At 43.1% G+C, this 24886-nt stretch overlaps 2 protein-coding genes across 3 annotated transcripts in view; one reads left to right on the top strand and one right to left on the bottom strand.

The window, feature by feature from the left end:
• fam78ab (family with sequence similarity 78 member Ab) overlaps positions 1-14709 on the bottom strand; it is a 38140-nt gene extending 23431 nt beyond the window's left edge. Inside the window, exons 1-2 of one of the 2 annotated variants that reach the window (XM_051932322.1) lie at positions 14592-14709; positions 2828-3127 (exon numbers count right to left, since the gene is read on the bottom strand). In XM_051932322.1, the coding sequence (XP_051788282.1) occupies positions 2828-3127; positions 14592-14602 (311 nt within the window). In that variant the 5' untranslated portion in view covers positions 14603-14709. Of the gene's footprint in view, positions 1-2827; positions 5080-14591 lie in introns of those variants that run through there. The other variant, XM_028793024.2, reaches the window with a different exon arrangement.
• A 1005-nt stretch (positions 14710-15714) lies between these two features.
• The window catches only part of LOC114645134 (inactive phospholipid phosphatase 7), a 33653-nt gene continuing 24481 nt past the window's right edge, over positions 15715-24886 (top strand). Inside the window, exon 1 of the mRNA XM_051932321.1 lies at positions 15715-16366. Coding sequence (XP_051788281.1) covers positions 15901-16366 — 466 coding nt within the window. The 5' untranslated portion in view covers positions 15715-15900. The remainder of the gene's footprint in view (positions 16367-24886) is intronic.

Raw genomic sequence — 24886 nt, 5'->3', positions numbered from 1 at the left:
AATGCCCCCGTCTTCATCATAGCCAGGGTGTAGTGATTAGAATATGTTCAGTTCTTCTGCTGTAATTTGCCCCTTCGTCCTCCCTTTGGTAATGACCCGTTCTCGATCACAGACACATAATCTTTACTATTTTACCCACCTTTGTGCCACACATGCCTGACATTTCTCAGATGGGTTGTGTTGTCAGGGTCTGTTCTTCTGTTTTAATTTGTCCATCACCTTTACTTGTAGTTATCTGAAATCTGTAATCCCTATTTACATTCTTAGGGTGGGCTCACCGGTGCTAATCTGCCTGGTATTTTACGCCATATTCACTACTGGTCATATTATTGAGGGATTTGGGAGTAGCGATCCGTTCTGTTTTTATGTTTTAATTTGCCTCCCATCCTTATTTTACTGTTGATCTTTTCTCACACTTTCTCATATCTTGTGCTGGTTTGCCCACCATTGTAGTCAGTACTCCAATTCTAATCTGAGTGGTCTCTTCCTCAATTCTGCTGCCTCCATCCTTCACATAGACAGAGAGTAGTGATCTGTTCTGTTCTTCTGTTATAATTTGCCCCTTCATCCTTCCATTGGTAATGACCTCTTCTCAACCGTACACATAGTCTGTGCTAATTTGCCCACCATTGTGCCACCCATGCCAGTACTCACATTTTCAGGGATGGGTTTTGGTGTCAGTGTCTGTTCATCTCTTTTAATTTGCCCATCATCTTTACTGGAAGTAGTTATAACCCTAACCCTAACCCTAACCCTAATTTAATATTATTTATTGTATCAGTATGCTGCTGCTGAAGAATGTGAATTTCCCATTGGGATTAATAAAGTATCTATCTATCTATCTATCTATCTATCTATCTATCTATCTATCTATCTATCTATCTATCTATCTATCTATCTATCTATCTATTTTAAAATCTCTACTCACATTCTTAGGGGGGCTAACATCTGTTAATTGGCCTGGTATTTTACATCATATTCACTACTGTTCATATTTTGGGGGGGATTTGAGGGGTAGATATCTGTTCTGATGTGGTAATGTGCCCATCATCCTTTCTTTCAGGACGATAATCATCCATTCTCAACCTTAGTCATGTTTTATGCTATTTTACTCACCATTGCAGCCAGTACTCCCATTCTAATTTGAGTGGTCTCCTCTTCAGTTCTAATGCTGCCCCCCCCCCCCCACCTTCCTTTTAGATAGGGCGTGGTGGTCTGTTCTGTTCTTCTGCTGTAATTTGCCCCTCATCCTTCCTTTAGTAATGGTCTGTTCTCAACCTTACTCATGTTTTATGCTATTTTGCCCACCATTGCAGCCAGTACTCCCATTCTAATTTCAGTGGTCTCCTCTTCACTTCTGATGCTTCGAACCCTCCTTTTAGACAGGGTGTGGTGATCTGTTCTGTTTTTCTGCTCTAATTTGCCCTTTCATCCTTCCTTTGGCAATGACTTTTTCTCAGGGTGCAGTGATCTGTTCCTACTTCTACTCACAGTCTTGACCTCAGCTGTTACTTTCCGCCATTATTCCCCGCTTTTTGAGGTGGGATTGTGGACAGGGTAGTGATCTGTTGTATTCTTCTGCTACTACCCTTAACACCCTCATTCCTATTCTGTGCTATTTTGCCCACCATTGCAACATGCATACCAGTACTCCCATTCTAATTTGAGTGGTCTCCTCTCCAGTTCTAATGCCCCCCCCCCCTTTTCTTATAGACAGGGTGTAGTAGTGATCTGTACTGTTCTTCTGCTCTAATGTGCCCCTCATCCTTACTTTAGTAATAGTCTCTTCTCAACCTTACACATATTCTGTGCTAATTTGCCCACCATTGTGCCACCCATGCCAGTACTCACATTTTCAGGGATGGGTTTTGGTGTCAGTGTCTGTTCATCTCTTTTAATTTGCCCATCATCTTTACTGGAAGTAGTTATCCATTTTAAAATCTCTACTCACATTCTTAGGGGGGATAACATGCGCTAATTGGCCTGGTATTTTACATCATATTCACTACTGTTCATATTTTGGGGGGATTTGCGGTGTAGATATCTGTTCTGATGTGGTAATGTGCCCATCATCCTTTCTTTCGGGACGATAATCATCCGTTCTCAACCTTAGTCATGTTTTATGCCATCTTGCACACCATTGCAGCCAGTACTCCCATTTTAATTTCAGTGGTCTCCTCTTCACTTCTGATGCTTCGAACCCTCCTTTTAGACAGGGTGTGGTTATCTGTTCTGTTTTTCTGCTCTAATTTGCCCTTTCATCCTTCCTTTGGCAATGACTTTTTCTCAGGGTGCAGTGATCTGTTCCTACTTCTACTCACAGTCTTGACCTCAGCTGTTACTTTCCGCCATTATTCCCCGCTTTTTGAGGTGGGATTGTGGACAGGGTAGTGATCTGTTGTATTCTTCTGCTACTACCCTTAACACCCTCATTCCTATTCTGTGCTATTTTGCCCACCATTGCAACATGCATGCCAGTACTCCCATTCTAATTTGAGTGGTCTCCTCTCCAGTTCTAATGCCCCCCCGCCCCTTTTCTTATAGACAGGGTGTAGTGATCTGTACTGTTCTTCTGCTCTAATGTGCCCCTCATCCTTACTTTAGTAATAGTCTCATCTCAACTTTACACATATTCTGTGCTAACTTGCCCCCCATTGCAGCACAAGTGCTGGCACTCACATTCTAATTTTGGGGGTCTCTTTTTCAGTTTAGATGTACCTTTCTTTTCCTGAAGGACAGACCATTGTGATCTGCTCTAACTTCTACTGGCATTCTCACATTCTCTTGACATCTGCCCGTTCGCCCGTCATTTTCCGCCTGTACTCACATTCCTCTGGAGCCGTACTGGTTGAAGAACTCCATGTGGTTGCACGCCTGGATCCAGCCCACGATCCACGTCTCTTTCCTGGCCAGCGAGGAGACCTGCACCCGAGCAGACGCCCGAAAGTGCGGGGTCCGGTAACGAAGGACGACGGAGGAGGATTCGTCGATGCTGGTGGGGTTTGAATCGATGGAGGCGTTCACTTCTAGAACGACGAGGCTCTCGCGGAAGGTCTTCGGCTTGCAGCTGATGCTCTGAATGCAGCCCATGGCATGGAAGAAGAGCACGGCGATCAGCGTGGGGCTCCTGTTTGTGAAGACAGAGTGACGCATGGAAACATTACCACATTGTACAGCATATTCACAGTGATCTTCTCAGGGTGCTTTGCGCTTGCAGTTTGTCTCAAATTAAGTTTTTAAGAAGTCCCCACGTGGAAAAAACACATAAGGAGCATTCCCGTTAGATGTTTGCTGTTTCTGAGTTCCAGCATCCGCACTTTTAAGCCCCTCGACGCGTCAACATCCACAGTGCAACTCCTTTGCAAGAACAAATACAAGAACATGCGTGTCCCCGTTTTTTTTATTTTTTTATTTTCCTGTGTGCCTGGGGTGGGGTGGTGGGGGGCGTGGGGTGGTCTGTGTAACTCAAGACGGCTTTAAGTTGGCAGAAGCCTGCGTTACCTTTTCAAGCGCGACCTTGGCCAGCACTGTAGGTGTCCTCTGATCTACTAGGAAGTGTCGTCCCTGATCGCGACCTTATTGTTTCCACTTTGCATTTTCCGGTACCTATAACACAAATAAAGAAGCCTCTTGGCGGTGTGTTTTTCAGTTGCTGCTTCTAAAAGTGCTCGACCACTTTTTCTTTTTTAATATTTTTAGCACATGGTAGACTAGACGGGTGGAGTTGAAGGGTCCACTTTTTTTTCTTGTTTTGTTTTATTCTTCAGAAGCTCCAAAAAAATGTCGCTTTCTTCATTGCAATGTGTCACTGCTTTGAAAAGCTATCAATGATCGCATCCAAAAAAAAATCAACTTGCGTTTCATTGACAGGAACGTGCAAGAAGAAAAAAAAAGGAACACGAGGTAGCAAAACTCACAAAACGTTAATCTGCGCATGGGAGATCAAAAGCCGTTATTTCCTTTTTTTGCACCAGTTTTTGAAAGAGTCATCTCAAGAAGAAAAGCAGCCCCTCTGACAAACCGAAAGTTGTGCTTTTTTTTTTCTGCAGCCGGAGAGGAAGAGGATATTGTGACTGTGACTCTGTGTGTGTGTGTTTGTGTGTGTGCCCGTGTTTTTAAGCTGAGGTTTCCTGCCGGCCGATAAATGCGTTATCATCAATGTACTAAAACGCCTTTTAATTATGTAATAGCCGTGCCGCTGGCTAAAGAGCTCGGCGGTCGCGTGTTTCCTCCAACCCACAAAAATTAATTAACACGTAAAGCGAAAAAAATAGCAATACAAAGATCTATGGGTTACACACATCGGCGCACTGTGAGCACAAAGTCAAAATGACAATGCTAAACCTGATGTGCCTGTGGAAGAAGATGCATAGAAAAGGGGAAGCTAATACCGTTAGGTGTCCTTGTTTAGAAAAGAAAAGTCGCAAAAATAAATAATTAAATAAGAACAAAGTCTTTCAAAAAGGAGGTAGACGACTTCGTCAGGGGAACAAGGTGCAAACAAATAGTTAACCCTGATCATCACCAATGCATCCCGATCAACGCGCACCGGACTTAACGTTACTCGCTACAGAAATACTGAAGCTGTCCTTATAATGTTGTTTTATGAGGAAGTGAGGCAGCTGCTAAATATATAATAATATAAAAAAAACACTCGTGCCGTGCATTTCAAATGAACTGGACCACTGAAAATTGTCAACAGCTAGGATTTCAACGCAGGGAAAACATAAATAAATAAATGAAATTAAAAAAAACGAAAGTCTCGTTCCGTGCAGAAGTTACCCAGGCCATCAAGTTAAAGCATTTTACGGTTCTTGTTTGCTGCAGCATCCAAAGGCAAGCAGGTCAACTTTGTGCTTGTAAAGTGCCTTCTTCGGTCGCTCGTCTGGCACACACACTGTTCTAAGCCGCACATTCTTGCGCACTGGCATGTCTGCCCCCCCGACTGGCACTCGCCTCTTCTGATGCTTCATGTTTAAATCCCGGAGCGTCCTTCATTCCCCCAGCCCCGCTCCCATCCCTGGCAACGAAGGTAGCCAGCCTGCCAGCTTGCCTGTTATTCCAGCAGTAATCAGCAGAGAAGCGCTGCTGCAACGCTTTTATATCAGCCGCTGTGACACGCCTCTTCCGCCCGGAGCCGCTAGGCATCTGGGAAATGTAGTTTCTTAGTCGGCGAAGTCCTCGAGACGTTCAGTAATCTGCGAATTACCTAAGAGGAGGACGAGTAGAGCTGGAGCGTGACGGTGCAAATATGATAAGAATTACAACATGATGGATATAAAGTGATTGATGCTTCATCTCCAGAAAAAAAAATAAAACAGTCGGTGCACAGAATTTACTGTTAAATATGTTTTCCGGGGTGGCGCAGTGGGTAGCGCTGCTGCCTCGCAGTTAGGAGACCCGGGTTCGCTTCCTCCCTGCGTGGAGTTCGTATGTTCTTCCCGTGTCTGCGTGGGTTTCCTCCGGGTACTCCGGTTTCCTCCCACAGTGCATTGGCGATTGTAAATTGTCCCTAGTGTGTGCTTGGTGTGTGTGTGTGTGTGTGCCCTGCGGTGGGCTGGTACTCTGCCCAGGGTTTGTTTCCTGCCTTGCGCCCTGGGATTGGCTCCACCAGACCCCCGTGACTCTGTAGTTAGGATATAGCAGGTTGGATAATGGATGGATGGATATGTTTTGCGGGTCTTTCCGTTAAAAAGGTTTAACTTCCTCACAAATATTTTGGCAAAACTGGAATCTGTAAAACAGATAGTTCACCCGTCAATGGGGATTTTGTGATCACGCTCAAGTCCCCTAATGGCACGTTACTGGGTTGTTGTGTGGCACCTCGTGCATTTTGTAGAACCATACCATAGGCTTTTGCATATGAAATGTGTTTTTTAGGCTTCAAAAAGTTTCCTATTATGTGGATAAACCGAAATATTGAACTTATTAGTAGGCTACCTTTGGATACTGGAAGATCAAGAAAACCTGAACTTTTATAGCCTCTGTTAGTATATGTAACCCTAAGCCTAACCCTTTTAAAATCGGCGATAATTCTGTTATTTCACAAATCACTTCTGTTCATGGCTGTTTATACGGTTTAAAATAAAGGGTGCTTACTGTGCCCGGTTCTTTTAGTAAACAAAAACGGGTCTCCAATAGCATCGATCTGAAGAACCTCATTATTTGTCCACACTTGAAAATGAAGGTACCAAAGGGGAACCATTTTCGGTTCCCAAAAGAACCATCCAAATGAAGGTTTCACAAAGAACCGTTAGTTATTTAAGTCCATGCCAGGCTCCATAACATGACTAGATGGTGTAAGATTTGTGAAATACCAATGGCTCCTGATTTTAAAAGAACTTTCTCTGCATGCAATAACACAGGCTAAGTGCGGGTTTCCGTAATCTGTTTGTGTCCGTCAAGGTATATCTTACTAAAAATTAAAGATTTTTTTTCTTGATATTATAATGATTTCCAAATCACAAAGAACCAAACTTCATTACGCAAAGAACCCAACTTAATAAAACGCCATTAAAGTCGAATAAGGATTTTACAGAGTGGGCACAGGTCCCCGAGAGTTCAAACTGGCACTGTTTCAATGAATGTACCTGCCTTGATGTCTTGGTGAAATTTCCGAAGTTCTAGCGCACCCTATAAGTAAGACAAATTTGTGTTTTCAAAAGCATTCAGAGGCGCCGGTCAGACTACACAACGTTCATGTAATTTAGGGGCGTGCGCTACGGGCCACGAGTGGGACCCCCACTCTCATTCTTGAAGTTTAATAACGCTGAGAGCGCTCTTTGGAAACAGAGGAGCGCCGTTTATAAAATGTATATGGACACCGTGGGTCGACACCCCCCAGTCTAACTACCAAAACCCTCCACCCAGGGCTCTATGGGCTTCTACATGCAGGATTTACGTATAAGCTACACAAGCTATAGCTTAGGGCCCCCGCCTTCTTGGGGGCCCCCAAAACAAATTGTCCGAGTGAGCAATTGTCATATATACTTAAATATACTACAGCATTATTTGTCCCAAGGGTGCTCTACAACGCAATGGTCGATTGTTTTTTTGCCATCGAATCCATTTTTCTCTTCTATCTCCACATGCCGATCACAACTTTCGAGCCCACTTTTATAGTTTATTTAATTTTATAGGAGGTTATTATTGTTTATTATTTTATTAGCACTTTTATTAGTGCAGAGATTGGGGGTCTTTCCTTTCCCAGACCTGGCGAAAAGATCGGTGGTTGTTCATCCCAGAACACGTTCACCCCCCACCGGGCCATGCCGTTTCAATAGATTAGGGGCGGCGTTGTGTGTTGTAAGCGCCACAAAGGGACTTGGAAATTATAAGAATAAAGAGATTACGTTTGACATTTAATGATATTCAGTATAAGATGACGGGCCGTGGCAGGCGCAACGTGACAAAGTGGTTCTGAAGAGCGATGTCAGAGCAGAACCATTCTTTGACCCAGAATGAACCATCTCATGATGGCTCCAGAAAGATATTTTTGAATTTATATCGTAACAATAAGTACGTGATGATAAGAGATTTGTGAAGCGCACTCCATGGGACAGGCTTCAGCTTCCCTGTGACCCAGAATGAATGGATGGCTGGATGAACCAATGAATTCAGGACTTTCAGAAGACCCTCGTCTGCATACAATAATTTCAGGTTTTTGTTTTGTTTGTTTGTTTGTTTGTTTTTTGTCTTTAGTTTCCCTAAGGTTAAGTGATTAATTGAAATATACTATATATCTGTGATTGGCGCTGTTAATTAAAGCAATCAAATCCATTGGCATTGTTTCCACAGTGCCCAATCCCGAGTCCTCCCTGCATGGTTTTTGCGGGTTCTCCTCGTGTCTATGTGGGTTTCCTTCCACTGTCCAAAGGTTTGTGGGTCAGGTGAACTGGTGACGCTAAACTGCTCCCTGTGTGTGTGTGTGTTGAACTGGCGCCCTGTCCAGGGTTCATCACTGCTTTGTGCCCCTCTGTTTGCTAGGATAGGCTTCAGCTGCCATCTGCGCCCCTGGTCTGAGCTAAGCGGGGTTTGAAAATGACATGACCTGTTTCCACATACATTGCTGCCCTCCATAACGTTTAGGACAAAGACCCATTTTTCTTTGATTTCCCCCCTATGCTCCATAATTTAAAATTACAAATCCAACAATTCTGACTCTGGGCACGTCTAACCGGGAGGAGGCCCCGGGGGAAGACCCAGGACATGCTGGAGGGACTATGTCTCTCGGCTGGCCTGGGAACGCCTTGGGATTCTCCCGGAAGAGCTAGAAGAAGTGGCCAGGGAGAGGGAAGTCTGGGCATCTCTTGCTCAAGCTGCTGCCGCCGCGACCCGACCTCAGATAAGCGGAAGAGGATGGATGGATGGATGGACAATTCTGACTTGAATAAAGTGGCCATTGTAGACTTTCATTTCGGGGGATTTGCGGACATTTTGGTTACACAACAATTTTTCTGCAAGGTCCCCCCATTTCAGGGTGACACCATAATGTTTGGCACACAGCAGTGGCAGGTCTATTAAAGCCATTGTCATATTTAGGACTTTGTCGCATGTCCCTCACGTGCAATGACAGCTTGAAGTCAGCGATTCACAGACATCACCAGGTGATGAGAGTCTTCTCTGGTGATGCTTTGCCAAGCCTCTAATGCAGCCATCTTCAGCTCCTGCTTGTTTTGGGTGGCTTATCCCCTTATGTTTCCTGTTTAGCTTATGGAAGGCTTCCTCAGTTAGATTTCCATCAGGTAACTCACTTGGCCATTCAAGAATTTTTCATTTTCTATCTTTGATAAAGTCCTGTGTTGCCCCAGCAGTTTGGCTCATTATCTTGTTGGAGGATGAAGTGCCAGCCAGTGATTTTGGAGGCCTTTACTGGACCACGAGCAGATCAGATGTTTCTCTACACACTTCAGACTTCATTGTGCCGTCAGCAGTTCTATCATCAATGAAGAGAAGTGTGCCAGGACCTGTGGCAGCCATCCATGCCCAAGCAATATCACCCCCAGCACCGCCATGTTTAACAGATGAGGTGGTCTGCTTTGGATCTTCAGCAGTTCTTTCTTCTCTCCACACTTTGTTCTCACCCTCACGCTGGTTCAGGTTTGTCTTTGTCTGTCCTGCAGGCTCTTTGAAGTTTCAAACTGTAATCTGGACGTCCTGTTTTTTATGGTCTGCATCTTGCAGTGTGGCCTCTGTGTTTCTGGTCATGAAGTCTTCTGCTGATAGTCGTCTCTGACACACACACATCGGCCCCCTGAAGTCTGTGTATGATCTGTCACACGGGCGTTTGGGGTTTTTTTGTGACCATAGAGAGGATTCTTCTGTCGTTAGCAGAAGAGGTCTTCCTTTGCCCACCAGCCCCTTTGTAATTACTAAGCCCACCAGTGTGTTCTTTCTTCTTCATGATATTCCAGACACTTGATTTAGTTCATTCTAAGGTTTTACTGATGGCTCCAATGGTTTGATTCTTGTTGTTCAGACTCATAATGGCTTCTTTGACTTTCCTTGGCACAGCTCATTTTGAAGAATGGCAACTCCAGACTCCAAAGGGTAGTAGCAGGCCGAGGTATCTTTTGAAGCCATGAAACCCGCCTGAGGAATCACAAACACCTGTGACACCAAATGCCCCAGACATTATAGTGCCCTGAAATGGGGGGACCGTTTAGAAAAAGTGGTGTGTGATGAAATGTCTGTAATGTGCACTGTCATGTCTGAACTGTTTGATTTGTAATTGTGGAGTGGAGGGGGAAATAAATCAAGGAAAATGTGGCTTTGTCCCAGACATTATGGAGGGAACTGTATATATTTAACTGTGACACAAGGTTGGGAGCAGATGCTGATAGCACATTGCTGCACCCACCACACGCCGAACCACCTGGATTGGGACCTGAAGTGCAGCGGGCGGAAGAAATTTGATTCAGATTTACAAAAAATGAATATGCAGAGCCTAAAGAAGACATGAAAATGTTGAGTAAAGTCAGTTTAGCTGTGTAATAATAACACACCCTAAGAATATTTCTGAGTGTGACGCAACAATGTCAAAGTTTATATTTTAGCCCCTAAAATTATGTGCAGATTGAAATGGCTCTTTGTCAAGCAAAGCTATATGTGGAAGCAGGCCAGAGCTCTTTATAAGGGTGTGCCTTGTGATCGTGGCATTGTCCTTCCACTCCTGCGCCTGCTCGTGGACCGAGTGGACTTCACACATTTTCCTTTCCCGTGTCTCCATAGGCTTTCCTCCGGACCCACCTGTTTTCCTTACACATCCCCAAGGACCTCCAGGTCGTGTTGGTAGCTTGGTGATTCCTGGTGACCCTGTGCGATGGGCATGAATACACCATGCAAAGGACTTTCACATCTATCTATTAGTTATATAGTGCCTTTCTTTTCTCTCTGTTTACATTTACTGATTTGGATAATTACAACATGAGAGATGCATTTGGTTACACGGCTCTGTGTCAGTTGAAGAGACTTTCTCGTCATATAGTGTCACTAACGGGATTTGAATCAACAACCTTAGGATCTGAAGTACAACGCTTTAACCACTATGACACATTGTTTATCTATCTATCTATCAGGGCGGCATGGTGGCACAGTGGGTAGCACTGCTGCTTCGCAGTTAGGAGACCTGGGTTCGCTTCCCGGGTCCTCCCTGCATGGAGTTTGCATGTTCTCCCCGCGTCTGCGTGGGTTTCCTTCCACAATCCAAAGACATGCAGGTTAGGTGCATTGGCAATTCTAAATTGTCCCTAGTACGTGCTTGGTGTGTGGGTGTGTGTGTGTGTGTGTGTGTGTGCCCTGCAGTCGGCTGGCGCCCTGACCGGGGTTTGTTTCCTGCCTTGTACTCTGTGTTGGCTGGGATTGGCTCCAGCAGACTCCCGTGACCCTGTAGTTAGGATATAGCGGGCTGGATGATGGATGGATGGATGGATGAATATCTATCTATCTATCTATCTATCTATCTATCTATCTATCTATCTATCTATCTATCTATCTTTTATATAGTGCCTTTCATTTCTATCTATCTATCTATCTTTTATATAGTGCCTTTCACTTCTATGTATCTATCTGTCTTTTATATAGTGCCTTTCATTTCTATCTATCTATCTATCTATCTATCTATCTATCTATCTATCTATCTATCTATCTATCTTTTATATAGTGCCTTTCATTTCTATCTATCTATCTATCTTTTATATAGTGCCTTTCACTTCTATGTATCTATCTGTCTTTTATATAGTGCCTTTCATTTCTATCTATCTATCTATCTATCTATCTATCTATCTTTTATATAGTGCCTTTCATTTCTATCTATCTATCTTTTATATAGTGCCTTTCACTTCTATGTATCTATCTGTCTTTTATATAGTGCCTTTCATTTCTATCTATCTATCTATCTATCTATCTATCTATCTATCTATCTTTTATATAGTGCCTTTCACTTCTATGTATCTATCTGTCTTTTATATAGTGCCTTTCATTTCTATCTATCTATCTATCTATCTATCTATCTATCTATCTATCTATCTATCTATCTATCTATCCATAAATTCTTATACTTTCGAATGCATTTATATATTTTGGGAGGTGTTCTTCTACGCGCTTGTCTGATCTCTACAAATATGTCAGCTATGTTTGGCTTGTGCTGCCGTTCGCTCAGAACTCCGCAGGTACCGCTCATGTAATTTACTTGTTGACAGCCTTTACTGAGGAGCTTTTTTTCCCCCAAACCAAGTGACTTTAAGCATTTAAGAACTAGAAGATGGGACTGTATGCATGCAATAACTTATGAGAAGTCACATCTTTATCTACTATTCCTAACGCAGTTCCAATCTTAAACTTCATTTGAGAAGCGACACATTTAGCCGATGCATGGCTTTTTGAAACGAGAGAATAGGCGCTTTTATTGCTTAGCGTAAAACACAAAAACTTCTTGCTATATTGCATGACACTTCCCATATTTTGTAATATATAGTGTCTTTTTTGTATTGATCTGTCTATTGTAGCTGTAGCCTTTGGGTAATGCCAACTGCATTTTCTGATTATTCAAACGCTCCAGGAGAATTTTTAGTACTCCGGAATGTATTTATTGGTCTTTTTAGCAGTGCTGCGCAATTTAAGCACCATGGAGAACTCCTCTAAGGACTAAAATGGCAAGAAAGAGGAATTCTTGTGATGCCACAGGCGAGCATAGCATTGCAGAGGGAAACAGGAGAATGTGAAGCCTCCCGAGAAGACGGGTAAAACATTAGCTTTGATGAGGCGCTGTCCCTGCTGAAATAAAAATAGAAATTCTCAAAACATTTTCTTAGGAATTCCAGACGTTGCTGAAATTCATCGTCTTGCACCGCTTAGCAGCCGGGCGCGTCACTCAGAGCCGAAGTCCTGAGAGATCCCGACGCCACACTGCGCCTCCTGATTAGAAACGTCAAATCTATAAAATATATATCAAATCTATTAATTAGTCCTTAGATTGTATTTTTTATTTATTTATTTTTCACATTTTATTTTTAAAGCCTTCGTTTGGAACCCTTTTCGTTTCACCAAATTCTGCAAATAAATGGAGTTCACATCCATCCGTGGTATTCATGTAGATGCTTTCCAGGAAGCTGGTTTGCATCACAGTTACACTGATGAGAAATGTTTAGATTTATTAGCAGGTCATACCAGTATATAAGCATGTAAATGATATGAATTGTAATTTATCATTTATTCATTGCAGTAGGTTTGTGCATATATTTAAAAATTGATGTATTTTTGAGGGCGGCACGGTGGCGCAGTGGATAGCGCTGCTACCTCGCAGTTAGGAGACCTGGGTTCGCTTCCCGGGTCCTCCCTGCGTGGAGTTTGCATGTTCTCCCCGTGTCTGCGTGGGTTTCCTCCCACAGTCCAAAGACATGCAGGTTAGGTGGATTGGCGATTCTAAATTGGCCCTAGTGTGTGCTTGGTGTGTGGGTGTGTTTGTGTGTGTCCTGCGGTGGGTTGGCGCCCTGCCCACCATGTGTTGGCTAGGATTGGCTCCAGCAGACCCCCGTGACCATGTGTTCGGATTCACCGGGTTGGAAAATGGATGGATGAATGTACTGAACTGAAGCCCTGTGATGCAGCTGTGCTTATCACTGAGCCACAAAGCCCCATATTTATAAAAACAATTGGTTTACATTTTAATAGTTGTGTATATTTTGGAAATACATATATTACTGTATATATAATATATATATATACTGTATAGCCATGTAAATATAGACACAGAATATGTAGGGCTAGCCACTGAGCCACCATGCTCTTAAGTATCTAAATTATATAAATCATAAAAATTTTACATTGCAATAGAATTGTGCATACATTTATAAATAAATATAATATTGAAATAAATATACTGCACAAAATATGTGAGGCAGGTGTGCTGCCACCATGCCCCATACATGTAAATTATATGAAGAAAATTGGTTTACATTTTAATAGGATTGTATATATATTAATAAATATATATATATAATATTGAATGAAATGACACACACACGCTGTAAATCTTTGCAAATATAGACACACAGACAACAATTGGACGTGGGACCTGTGAGACAGGTGTGTTAACCACTGCATCATAAGCATGCATATGATAAAAATAAAAACTATGGCTTATATTTTAATAGGTTTGTGCATACATGTATAAGTTAATAAAATATTGTAATAAATAAAATATTTACTGTACATTCATGTTAATATATGCACGGAACATGCCAGGAAGGTGAGCTAAGCACTGAGCCACTATGCCACAAGCATATAAATTATAAGAATAAAAACTTGGTTTGCTATATCATTTATACATTTAGTTGTGTGCATATGCAGTATTTATAAATATATTTATATGCTATTTATAATATTGAAATGTATATTATATACTGTACCTCCATGTACACACAGACAACAACTGGACGCTGAGCTTGTGAAGCAGCCGTGCTAACCACTGAGCCACCGTACCCCTAAATTACATTAATAAAAAATGGTTTACCATATCATTCATTCATTGTAAAAGGTTTATGCATATATTTATAGATTTATAATATTTAAATATACACTATAGAAACATATTGCACATCCATGAAAATATAATAATATTGTAATCTGTTCATGATAATAGCGAACTACATGAGGCATGACAAATTAAAGCCCGGAGACTCCGTGCCTCGTCGTGTTCACTAAGCCTGAAGCTGAGGTTCGGCTCCGACGGCCGCCTCTGATTCCACATTAATAAGTTGTTAGTCCCAAAATAGTAAAAAATGAAAAATGTCTCCTCTGGCGGATCGCAACAACTCGTTCTTCATAATTTTCAAAACTCGTATGATTAGACAGAACGACTCCAACAGACATCAAGTTTCGCAGTTCTGTTCGATTTATTTCCTGCTTTAACTATCCATACGGTTAATTCCTGAGGTCTGGTTCCAAACATGGATTCCTTGAGTTAGGTAGCAGCAGTCTTAACTACTTCGCCACCCTTCAAAGAAATTATCACTAACCACATAAATTAATTCATTCGTTCATTCATTTTCCGACCTCACGTATTCCAGGCTAGAGAACCCAATGAATCTTACCTGAAACTCATTTGAATGGAGGGGCAAACCGCAGAAGCCGTGTAGAGCCCACGTGCAGAACATGCCAACTTAGCCAAGAGTTGAGCTCGGCACTCTGGTCCTGCATGGTAAGCAGCGCCAAGCAGGGTGCTCGTCCCATAATATGCATTGACAGCAGAGATATGGGCGAGTCCTTACATTGCTTTGCATGAACAGCACCTGCTGCCACGGCATTAGAGCTTATCTCTTAACACGGGGTATTTTCAAGCTGAGCGAGTTGGTCTATTTCTATTCTATAATGTCTAAAAACTTTAATGCTCTGATTGTGTCGCCAGTTACTTTCAAAGTCTGGCGTTCATTCCTCCTTTTGACTGAGGTTCTGCGATTTTAGAAGCCATGTCCTGAGCAAATTACGGTCTGGATTTCTTGTTCACTGAAAAGTTTTACTCTTATTCGAAGTGATTCTCATTTTTTATTTAATTTTATCCCCTGTTTGTTTCGATCGGAGTTCGAATTGCCCCAAGATGAATTGATTTCACCGTATGTAAATAGCGCTATATTAAACTTGGATTGCCCAATTTATGTAGTTAAGTAAAGACCACGAATGCAGAAGATGAACATGGATACATAATTGAATAGAATTTTTTCTGAAATGTTACCACCTTTAAAATTATATTTTTTATCTTTTATTGGATTTATTAAAAACACCTAACGTTCCATACAATCAAGTCAAACTTAACAAAGCTAAATTCAAATGAACCCCCCATTATTTTATTATTATTTCATTTCCACAGAAGTTGAAAGAATCTGTTCCCGAACGTGTGCTTGTATCTAATAAAGGACTGTATTCGTTGATACTTTAAAACGAAAGTGGCTTTAAAATACGAACAAAAAAGCCGATATTATTTTTCTGGTTTATTTATGAAAAGTGGAAAATTATTTGGGGACACGCTGGGCAAAATCTGTGTCGTTTTTACAAAATAAGATTTAAAATCTGCGGTCATCTGCTACGAGTAAACGCTGCACGAACGTATTCCAGATTGACCTATTAAAGGTCTATCGTTTTGCGTTTCTATTGGCTGGCTACTTGCGCCTCTGATAAGCGATTGGTTAATCCATCTGTCAGTCATTAATAATACGGTTTGTCTGCCGCAGCAGAGTAAACAGCATGCGCGTGCGGTCGGCTGGGTTTCTAATTTTATCAGCGGGACTGGAGGCGCTGGGCAAAAAATAAACATCTTCCGAGAAACGGGATATCTCTATGTGTGCTTTTAGAGGAAAGCATAAAAAAAAGAAAGAAAAACTCGTCAAATAACGACTAACAGGCAAAATGCCGGCACACCAAAGTAGATCCCGAACTAGGGACAGGAACAACGTCCTTAACAGACCCGAATTCATGTCTTTGAACCAACCCCTGCGGGGCAACGCTGAAGTCCGAAGCGCCTCGCGCCGTCAGAGTGGACCCAAAGCGTCGCTGGGCCAGCACGAGTGCCCCACTCCAGGCGACGGGGTCAAGGACCGGAGAGAGTCCTCTCAGCTGCCCGAAGAGGACTGCATGCAGCTGAATCCCTCCTTCAAGGGGATCGCCTTCAACTCGCTGCTTGCCATTGATATCTGCATGTCAAAGCGGCTTGGGGTCTGCGCTTACAGCACCTCCTCCTGGGGCAGCGTCCGCTCCATGGTCACCCTGCTGGCCATCACTGGGCACGCCATCCCATGGATTGGAGGCACCCTGCTTTGCTTGACCAAGAGCAGCACGCTTGCGGGTCAGGAGGTTCTTGTCAATCTACTGCTGGGTAAGTAGTTGTGCAATTATGGGTTGGGGTTGGGGAGACGGCTGTTATGTCGAACTGGACAGGGCTGAGGGACATGTGTTGCTTCATTTTAAGTTTAAAAGAGCAAATGTTAGATCACCCAGGAACTGTTCGGAACGTTATTAAGCCGAGAAGAACTTCAAAACCCGACACTGGGAATGTAGGAGTGGCATTTTTAGCCAGGATTGGACAGTTTGCTGCTGTGTGAATCCATACAAGACTGTTTGGTAAGAACTGGTCGAAAAGCAGCAGAGGCGTTCTGAAGTAAATCGTTAAAAGTGGACCATTAGGGGCTCACTGAGTCCTTGGACTACCGGTTAGGCTTACTGGTGAATAAGCAGCTACGATATTCCAACTTATTGTACACGCTGGACAGACAGGCCCTGCATGAACCAGAAAGAAGTGTTTGGACAAGCTGTGACACTGCTGTGACCTAAATTGTAATACTAGACAGCATGCAGCTTGGTGGTAATGAGTAGTTTGCAAATGGCAAGATGATTGTTTTCAGAATTCCACTGGACATATAAGTGACAGTATTCTAACATACCGTAAATAGTAATAATTAACAGAGTGAGACTAATGGGAGCCCATATAACACACGCCATTCGAGGACAGTCAGTGTGCTGGAGAAGTAGTGACAGAATTCTTCTAATTATAGTAATGATTAGACAGCCTGAAATATGGAGATCTCTTTAAGATAATGCACAGCCAGAAGTGGTCAGTTTAATGCTGGACAAGCGTTCTGCTTGTAATCTATTTTAAAAAAAAGGATAGGTGTCTGTCTGGTTGTTATGTCTCTGTCATTCCAACAGATGGTGCATCACAAACATGAACACTGTTCTTACAAGTCCTTTACAAAATCACAGCAGAACGTAATTGCAACCCGTAATACCTGTGAGGTGAGTCGCATAACACCCCACCATCAGGCAGTGCTTATAACGTTAGTCACGAAACGCCCATCAAATGCCCAGTTGACTTAGAGGGCATTTTGTGACTGACATTGTGGGTGTTCTGTGATGTTGTGGACCTTACATAACCTACATTATACTTATTGCAGGCTGTTGTTAGACCCATGTGTACCAAATGACATTTAACAGAGACACACTGTATGCATTACATAAGTTGCTCCAACAGATGGTGCATCACAAACATTGGTAGTAGTACATGTTATTATTACACTAGGGAGCTCTGCCCCCTGCTCACTTTGCTCGCCAACCCCCATGTGGGCACTACACGTTAGCCACTTCACGGATCTCCTGCTCGCGTATGGGGAAGCAGATGTACAATTTAAACAGATTGTTATTTTCATGGATATTGTTACATATGCATAATAGAACTAACTATTTTACATTACAGCAAGTAATTAACCATAGTAAAAAATAGTAAAACGTAATAAATTGAAAGAAATTGTTTCATGTTGTGTTAGAGGTATTCATTGCCTTATATGTTTTCATTCTGTTTGTCTTTGAAATTAACACGCAAATACTTTTTAAACTTACACTTTTACTGTAAAAGTTCAGTAAAAACAATATTTGGCATTAACTTTTTGTCAAGATCGCATTGAATGTTGATTCCGTGTTTGGAGTTACATCGTGACAACGTATAACTGCCCGTGAGTGAATATCGTTTCTTTCTCTCCGATAAATAAACCGACTTTTTTGAATGTTTGTCCCTGTGATTTGTTAATGGTCATTGCAAAGGCTCTTCTAACAGGAAACTGTAAACGTTTTAATACGAATGGCATATCAAGATCTTCTTTGGTGTCTCATGTTATCCCCTGAAGATGGACTGCATTACCTTTCTTGTCACCTGTTAAACTTTGACATGTCAGAATTGTTTGACCAATTTTGAATACAACTAATCTTGTCCTATTGCACAGCCCATCGCTCAGACATAAATGATGCAATAACATTACGACACATCCTTCTTTCAACAGTAATTCGGCCGGTAGGAGACCAGACGGTGTTAACAGTTGTAGATATTCTTTGTGATATTGTAAGTTGATGTTTTCATCTTCTGCACCATCACCACCAACTGTTTCAGTCTATTGATATGCATTTAACCAATTTGCTGTGTAACCGATCGACAATTTTCGCATTAATTCGTTTGACTTCCTCGTTTCTCGGTGCTAGGATTGCCCGTGTACTCATTTCTTCTGTAGATAATTCTTCAGGATGAAATTCTTCAATAACATTTGGACATAATGCGTCGTCTTTTATTGGGAACTTAAAGTGAGGAAAACGTAAAAATTTATAAAAGCTGAGAGCGCAGGAACTGTGTCTGACAAAAGCATTCACATGAATGAGAGGTGAGAGGACCGCGGGCGTGGGCCGTGAACTGGAAATGGTGGAGAGGAGGGCAGGACTTGAAAAAAATCTCTTGGCAATAGTCTCGTCTCATCTCAAGATTTTCTTTTATAATGGAGACACACACACACATTTATTTTTATTTATATATATATATATATTGTGACAGTTTAAGGGTCCCCATGACCCCTTGAACCCTCGGACACCACACCAGACACCAGATAAAAGTCCAATTATTATTTATTCTATAATAATAATGTGCACCAAGCACCCTCCACTCCACTATACTCTTCTTAATACATAATTCACCAGTCTCCTCACTCACTCACTCACGTCTGTCCGAAGCCGAATGCGCAGTCGCCTTTTGCGCAGCTGCCCGAAAAACCTTACGAGACCGACATCGCAGCAGGCCGCAGATTTACGGGCGCGGAAATTCAAAGAGAAAGGCGACTTCAACCGACATCCAACCCCAACATCGCGGGAGGCGGCGGATTCACGGCCACAAAAATTCAAAGAGAAAGGCGAATTCGATTAAAGCTCTAGAGGCCTGAAAGGCGATTTCGACTACAGCTCGAGGCCTAATTACGCATTCATTCAATACACCTATATCAGGTTTGTGGTGCTTATACTTATTATATATTATACTATTCCACTCGTGCCCGTTTCATCTTATGTTGTCGAAACGGGCTCTTTGTCTAGTATACAATAAATCACTAATCAATACAATAATTACAATCCCCCACTCCCAGACGCATTGCCACCCTTCCACCCAACTCGGCTCACTCATCTGGGGTTTCTCCTAGTCTTTTATAGTCCATGACCCGGAAGTGCTCCCGAACCCCTGTCCATGTGATTTCTTAGCACTTCCAGGTCGGATAAAAACCACTCTTTCTTCATCCTGGAAGCACGTCATTCCTTTTGTCCATGTGACCAGGACGCACTTCCGGGTTATAGGGCACGTAGTATTCCCTGCGCCTCCCTACAGCGTCTCCTGGTGGTCCCCATGGTATCCAGCAGGGCTGGTTGTAACAACTACAAGGTCCATGAGGCCCTACTGGAATTCAGGGAACTTCCATGCTGCCCGGAGGGCTCCATCTGGCGGCTTGGAGGTGTTGGCCGCAATATATGGCCGGCCATCCCTCACAATATAAATATATATAATATACATATTGCATTCTTAGTTCTGAATCACAATCTGATTATTTAAGTGGTTACCTATCAGGTAACGTTTGTGGTTGGTTGGTCAGTCGGCAAAGGACAAAACACGTATCATGTACTCTTTAAATTGTTTCGCAGATACTGTGTCATATACATGACTGAGAGTTGTCCATCTGTTACACAAAAGCTTGTGAACCATGTGGCCTTGATCTTCATCTTAATCAAGCGCTTATGACGTGATATGTGTAACACAAACAACAAATTAAACATGCAGGCTACATCAGCCATGTAATTGGGCTTTGGGTCCTTTTCACAGCAAGTGGGTGATGTGAGTGTGCGCCATAGTTGACAGGAAACGAATAGCAGCAACATCTGCTGACAGTAAAGCAACTTGCAGAGCCTGATTACATGATAGGAAGAAGAAGACGAAGAAGAATGATAGCTCTGCCTTTCACTGAGCTCAACCTGCTGGTACTCCTGAACTTTTGGGGCCAGGGGCTGCTGAGTGTGAGGCAAATTGCAGAAGCCGATTATGAGATATGGAAGAAGAAGTAGAAGGATGACGGCTCCGGCATCCATTGACCGTCAAACACCTGTGATTCATCAAACTGCTGGTACTCACACTGTTGGGGCTGGGACCTCATTCATGGGAGGACCAGCGTTCTCAATGATTTCTAGTATTTAATAAACCTCTAGAGGTTCCAAGGCCAAAAGAGCAGCCAGTTTAACCTGGATGCTAACTGTACTTAAATATGGCAAAGTCCCTGTGACTGCAAGTTTTTTGTTTCCAATCAGTCAGTCATTTTATTGGTAGTTGGTCTCATTGTTTAATTAGATGGCGTCTTCTCCTTCTCTGGCTCCACCACACTATGACATGTTTGTCTTTAGTCTTTGTTTTCAGTCTTTGTCCACGCTTCTGCATCATTTTGACCTCTGAAAAACCTATGAAAATGCCCTCCAGATCCGTATACTGCTAAAAACGCCGTTTTGACATTGCAGTGAGGAAGGGTGAAAATGTTGAGACTCTAATTGCGATCTGATTGGTTTGTGATTATTATGTAGCCTTTCCCTGATTGGATCCTACTCATGACAACGCCTCATTCCGTGATTGTTCACGCTTCACAGAATAAAACTGTAATCCACTATAGTGGAAATAGAGGAGCCGCTTGTTGTGTTGCTTACCTGTATGCGTCTAAATTGTGCTTCATACGGTTTGAACGCTGCATACGTGCAAAAGGCAAATTATTTAATGGTCACTGCAGTTATTCGACACATTACAGTCCCTTCGAGGATTTTTTTTGAGCCAAAAGGTGACCTGAGCTGTGCCGCAGCAATGCCAACTGCTGCACCAACGTGAGATCAAAGAAGAAAGAATGCAGTCAGAGATGCACAATCATAGATTTCATCAAAATAAGGCAGAAATGCTGAAATAGTAGTAAATAGCCAGAAAAAATAGGTAGGTCTTTTAAAGGCGGAAAATTTAAAATGGCGGGTCATGGTTGGAGCTGCTGGCTCATTGTGTTATCAGAAGTCGCGCTGAAGGCTCTCCAAACTGTCTGTGCTGAGGATTTGCACTTTTTCTTCTATCAAGAAGATAGAAACGTCTTGTAAATAGAAATAAATCTTTTGTTATTATTATCATTCCATAGAGTCTTCTGTGTTTTTTGTTAGGCTCTGTGGAAAGCAGCCTGGACAAAGACGGGCCGACACCGATGGTTTACACCCAAGCACACATCTGCTCTTATTTACTTATTTACAAGTGTGCACGTACAACCCAGTGCCCCTGCACCAAATCACCCTCAGTCCAGGCCTTTTCACAATAATGCCTCTTCTCCTGACCGCCTCCACTCCTCTCCTCCGAGCTACGTCCACTTCCACCCGACTCCAGCCATCGAATGGAGGGAGGTGGCCCTTTTTATGTTCACCCAGACGTGCTCCAGGTGTCTCCTGATGAACTTCCGCCACTGCAGGAAGTCATCAGGAGGCACCTGGAAGCACTCTGGGTGTCCCTGGTAATCCCGAAGGTGCTGGCGGAAGTGCTGATGGCCAGGGCTCTTCAGGCATCTGGCCACCCCTAGCGGTGACCATGGGCCCCTATAGGGTTGAGCTTCCATGGTCTGTTCCCATGGTCCCCATACCAACCAGTGTGTCTGCCCTCTCGTGGTCCGAATGAGGCATAGTCCCTTTTCTGGTCCTTCCAGGCGTCCCAGCTGGGTACCGCCTCCAGCCGCTCGCCACAGCTTCTTCAAGTTTTGTGTTTTATGCCCGCATGGCTAATTATGTAGGCAAAGGGCACGTGCCTCCTCCTGTTATACGGACGTGGAATTCGAAGATCGACCTGCACATTTGGCGATAACTTGCTATTTATGCTCTATATGTTTCATAAAAATAACATTTTGAGAACCTGAATTATTTACTTATCTGTTCTACCACTAACTAAGTCCCACAGAGACTGTGATGCAAATGATCAGCATTATATACCTGGGAGGGGGAGGACGGTCCCATCCAATGTTGGGTGTTACAGGGGATGTCACGCTGGCCTCAGAAAGCATTGTGGGGTGCCAGGTGAAAAAAGTTCTCCTAGACCGGCTGAATCTGTGGCGAATAACACTTTGGCGAAACTCGCTGGTCAATACTTGTGCTCAGCAGTAGCCGTTCTGCCCAAAATGTGCGTCTTGGAGGGTGATAACAATCAGTTCATCTTGCTTAAACTACCAGCCAGCTCTCTGTCTTTGTATGCTGATGGGCCTCTGATCCGATGTGGTCTGGCAGGACCCTTGGATGAAATGACCTTCTGAGTCATGGAGCAAGACAGAGAGAGAGGCAGAGAGACCACATACCTATGCAGGCCTCAGTTTTACCATTTCTAACGGTCTTTGAGATGCCTCTAGAATCTGTGGGTGTGGAGATCCCAGTGACTCCACTCAGGCAGATTCATCGTCCAGTCCAGTCCAGTCAAGCTGCTGGCTCATTCATGTCCTTTCTTCTTGGTCACCTGTATTCCCCCAGGCTAGCTGGCCCGTCATTTCCTACTTTGGAATTTCAGCTATGGGGCTACCTGCATGCAGAGGTCTTATCTGACCTGTTATTAAAATGAAAATAAAAGTAGACAATTTTAAAATGAAGACAATCTACAAAATATGCACCACTATATATGGTAGATATTACCAGTTTTATGGAATTTACTAAATTAACGCTAGAGCAGTGAAACTTCTAGAATACAAAGAGAGACTCCTGGAGACAACGTGCATTGCAATCATTTAATGGATGGCAGAGGTTTGTTTTTGTTTTAAATGCACAGTAATCATTGATGTGCTTTCTAACATGTAATATTTCGATAATCGAGGCAATGAGAAGTTGAGCAAAATGACACCTTGTATTGGCTGACTGAGCGATTTACAATATGCAAGCTTTTGAGGCAACTGAGGCCTTCTTCAGGCAGGTTGTGGAGGCTGTGAACCATGGTGGGTTCAGCAGTACTGTTTTTCATTTTGACCCTGTGTGTGTGTGTGTGTGTGTGTGTGTGTGTGTGTGTGTGTGTGTGTGTGTATTGATTTTAATGTCCTCAGAAGCATAAGGTCATTACAAAGCCAAAAGACACACAGCACAATGGTGGCTGATGAGTCACGCTGCACCTCTAAATGAAGTCCATCTCTTTTTTTGTAACTGATTTTCCACTACAGGGTGCATTAGACAGTAGAACTGAGCAGACACCAACCCTGAATGGGACACCAGTCCATCACATAGGACATGCCCACAGTCACTCAGATTGGACCTGTTTAGTAACCAATGCTTGACCTGCTGTTATACGAGCGTATTTATAGTGAAGAAAGAAGCAGACAGGTTTGTTCCTTGTGGAGCTCCAGTGTTCCTCTCACAGTCCTTGAACCTCACAAACTGGGGTCTGTCCAACAGATAGTCCATCATCAGGACACCGTATGCTCTTCCACCTGCATTTTTCTGAGGTGACGCCTTAACAGAGATGGCTGGATGGTATTGAAGGTACTGGAGAAATCAAAGAACAGGTGGTCCAGGTGAGAATCAGCCTTGTGGAGCAGTGAGGTAATTGCAGCCTCCTCTCTAGTCTCCAGTCTTTGTCTGATAGGCATTTGGTTCATGTGGTCTTTCACAAGAGAACTCACAAAGTCCAGGACCAGCCTCTTCAAGGTCTTCATGATGTGAGATGTAAGTGCCACCAGTCTGTAGTCTTTAGGTGAAGAGGTGCCTGCCTCATTTGGAACAGGAGCAATGCAGGATGTTTTCCACCATTTTCCACAGTAGTGGCACTTTCTGAAGCCTTAGGGGACAAACTGAACAGGTGACAGAGGACACCACAAAGTTGGTCAGCACAGGCACTGAAAATTTGAGGGCTGACCTCTAATCTGGTCCTGCAACTTTTCCTGTGTGTATCTTCCTCAGTTGACCCCTCACTTGGCCTTCAGTTGTGGACAGTCCACACTGATGGTCAGGGGTGAACGTGTCACTGGCCATTCCAGCTGACATGGTAGAAGTTATTGATGTAGTAGGGATTGTGTGAAGAGATTCCTCACTGGAAGAAGGTGGCAATGGGAGAGAAAATCTGTCAAAAAATTGGTTCACCATGCCAATTTTATCCACATCCACTTGTAGCACCTGAGCTCCGGATTGCTTGAGTCCACTAATTATGCCCAGTTAGTTCCAGACAGCCTAGCTCTATTAACGTTTGTTGCGTTTTTCATTTCTCATCATTTTATTAGCATTGGTGCTTTGAAACTGGGTGGTCTGTGAAGACCACCACCTCTTCATGTTGCCCTTTGTCTGTTCTCTTTTTCACTGACTACAAGGAAGGCCGAGATAAATGAAAAAGAAACTCGAATCACAACTATAGGAATGGCCCAAGGCTCCGCCCCATTCTGTCACCCTGTCTGCCTTTAAAGCCTGGCCATTCCCATTTGTGTCTGTTGCATAGCAACCTTTACTGTCAGCAGTCACATGATGGAAGGGCAGGTAACACAAAAAAAGGAGAACTTCAGATAAGTGGTGAGGCTAGAGGGATGTT

The sequence above is a fragment of the Erpetoichthys calabaricus genome, chromosome 9 (genome assembly GCF_900747795.2).
Source record: "Erpetoichthys calabaricus chromosome 9, fErpCal1.3, whole genome shotgun sequence".
NCBI classification, from domain to species: Eukaryota; Metazoa; Chordata; class Cladistia; order Polypteriformes; family Polypteridae; genus Erpetoichthys; species Erpetoichthys calabaricus.
This window is presented reverse-complemented; position numbering and strand designations above follow the sequence as displayed.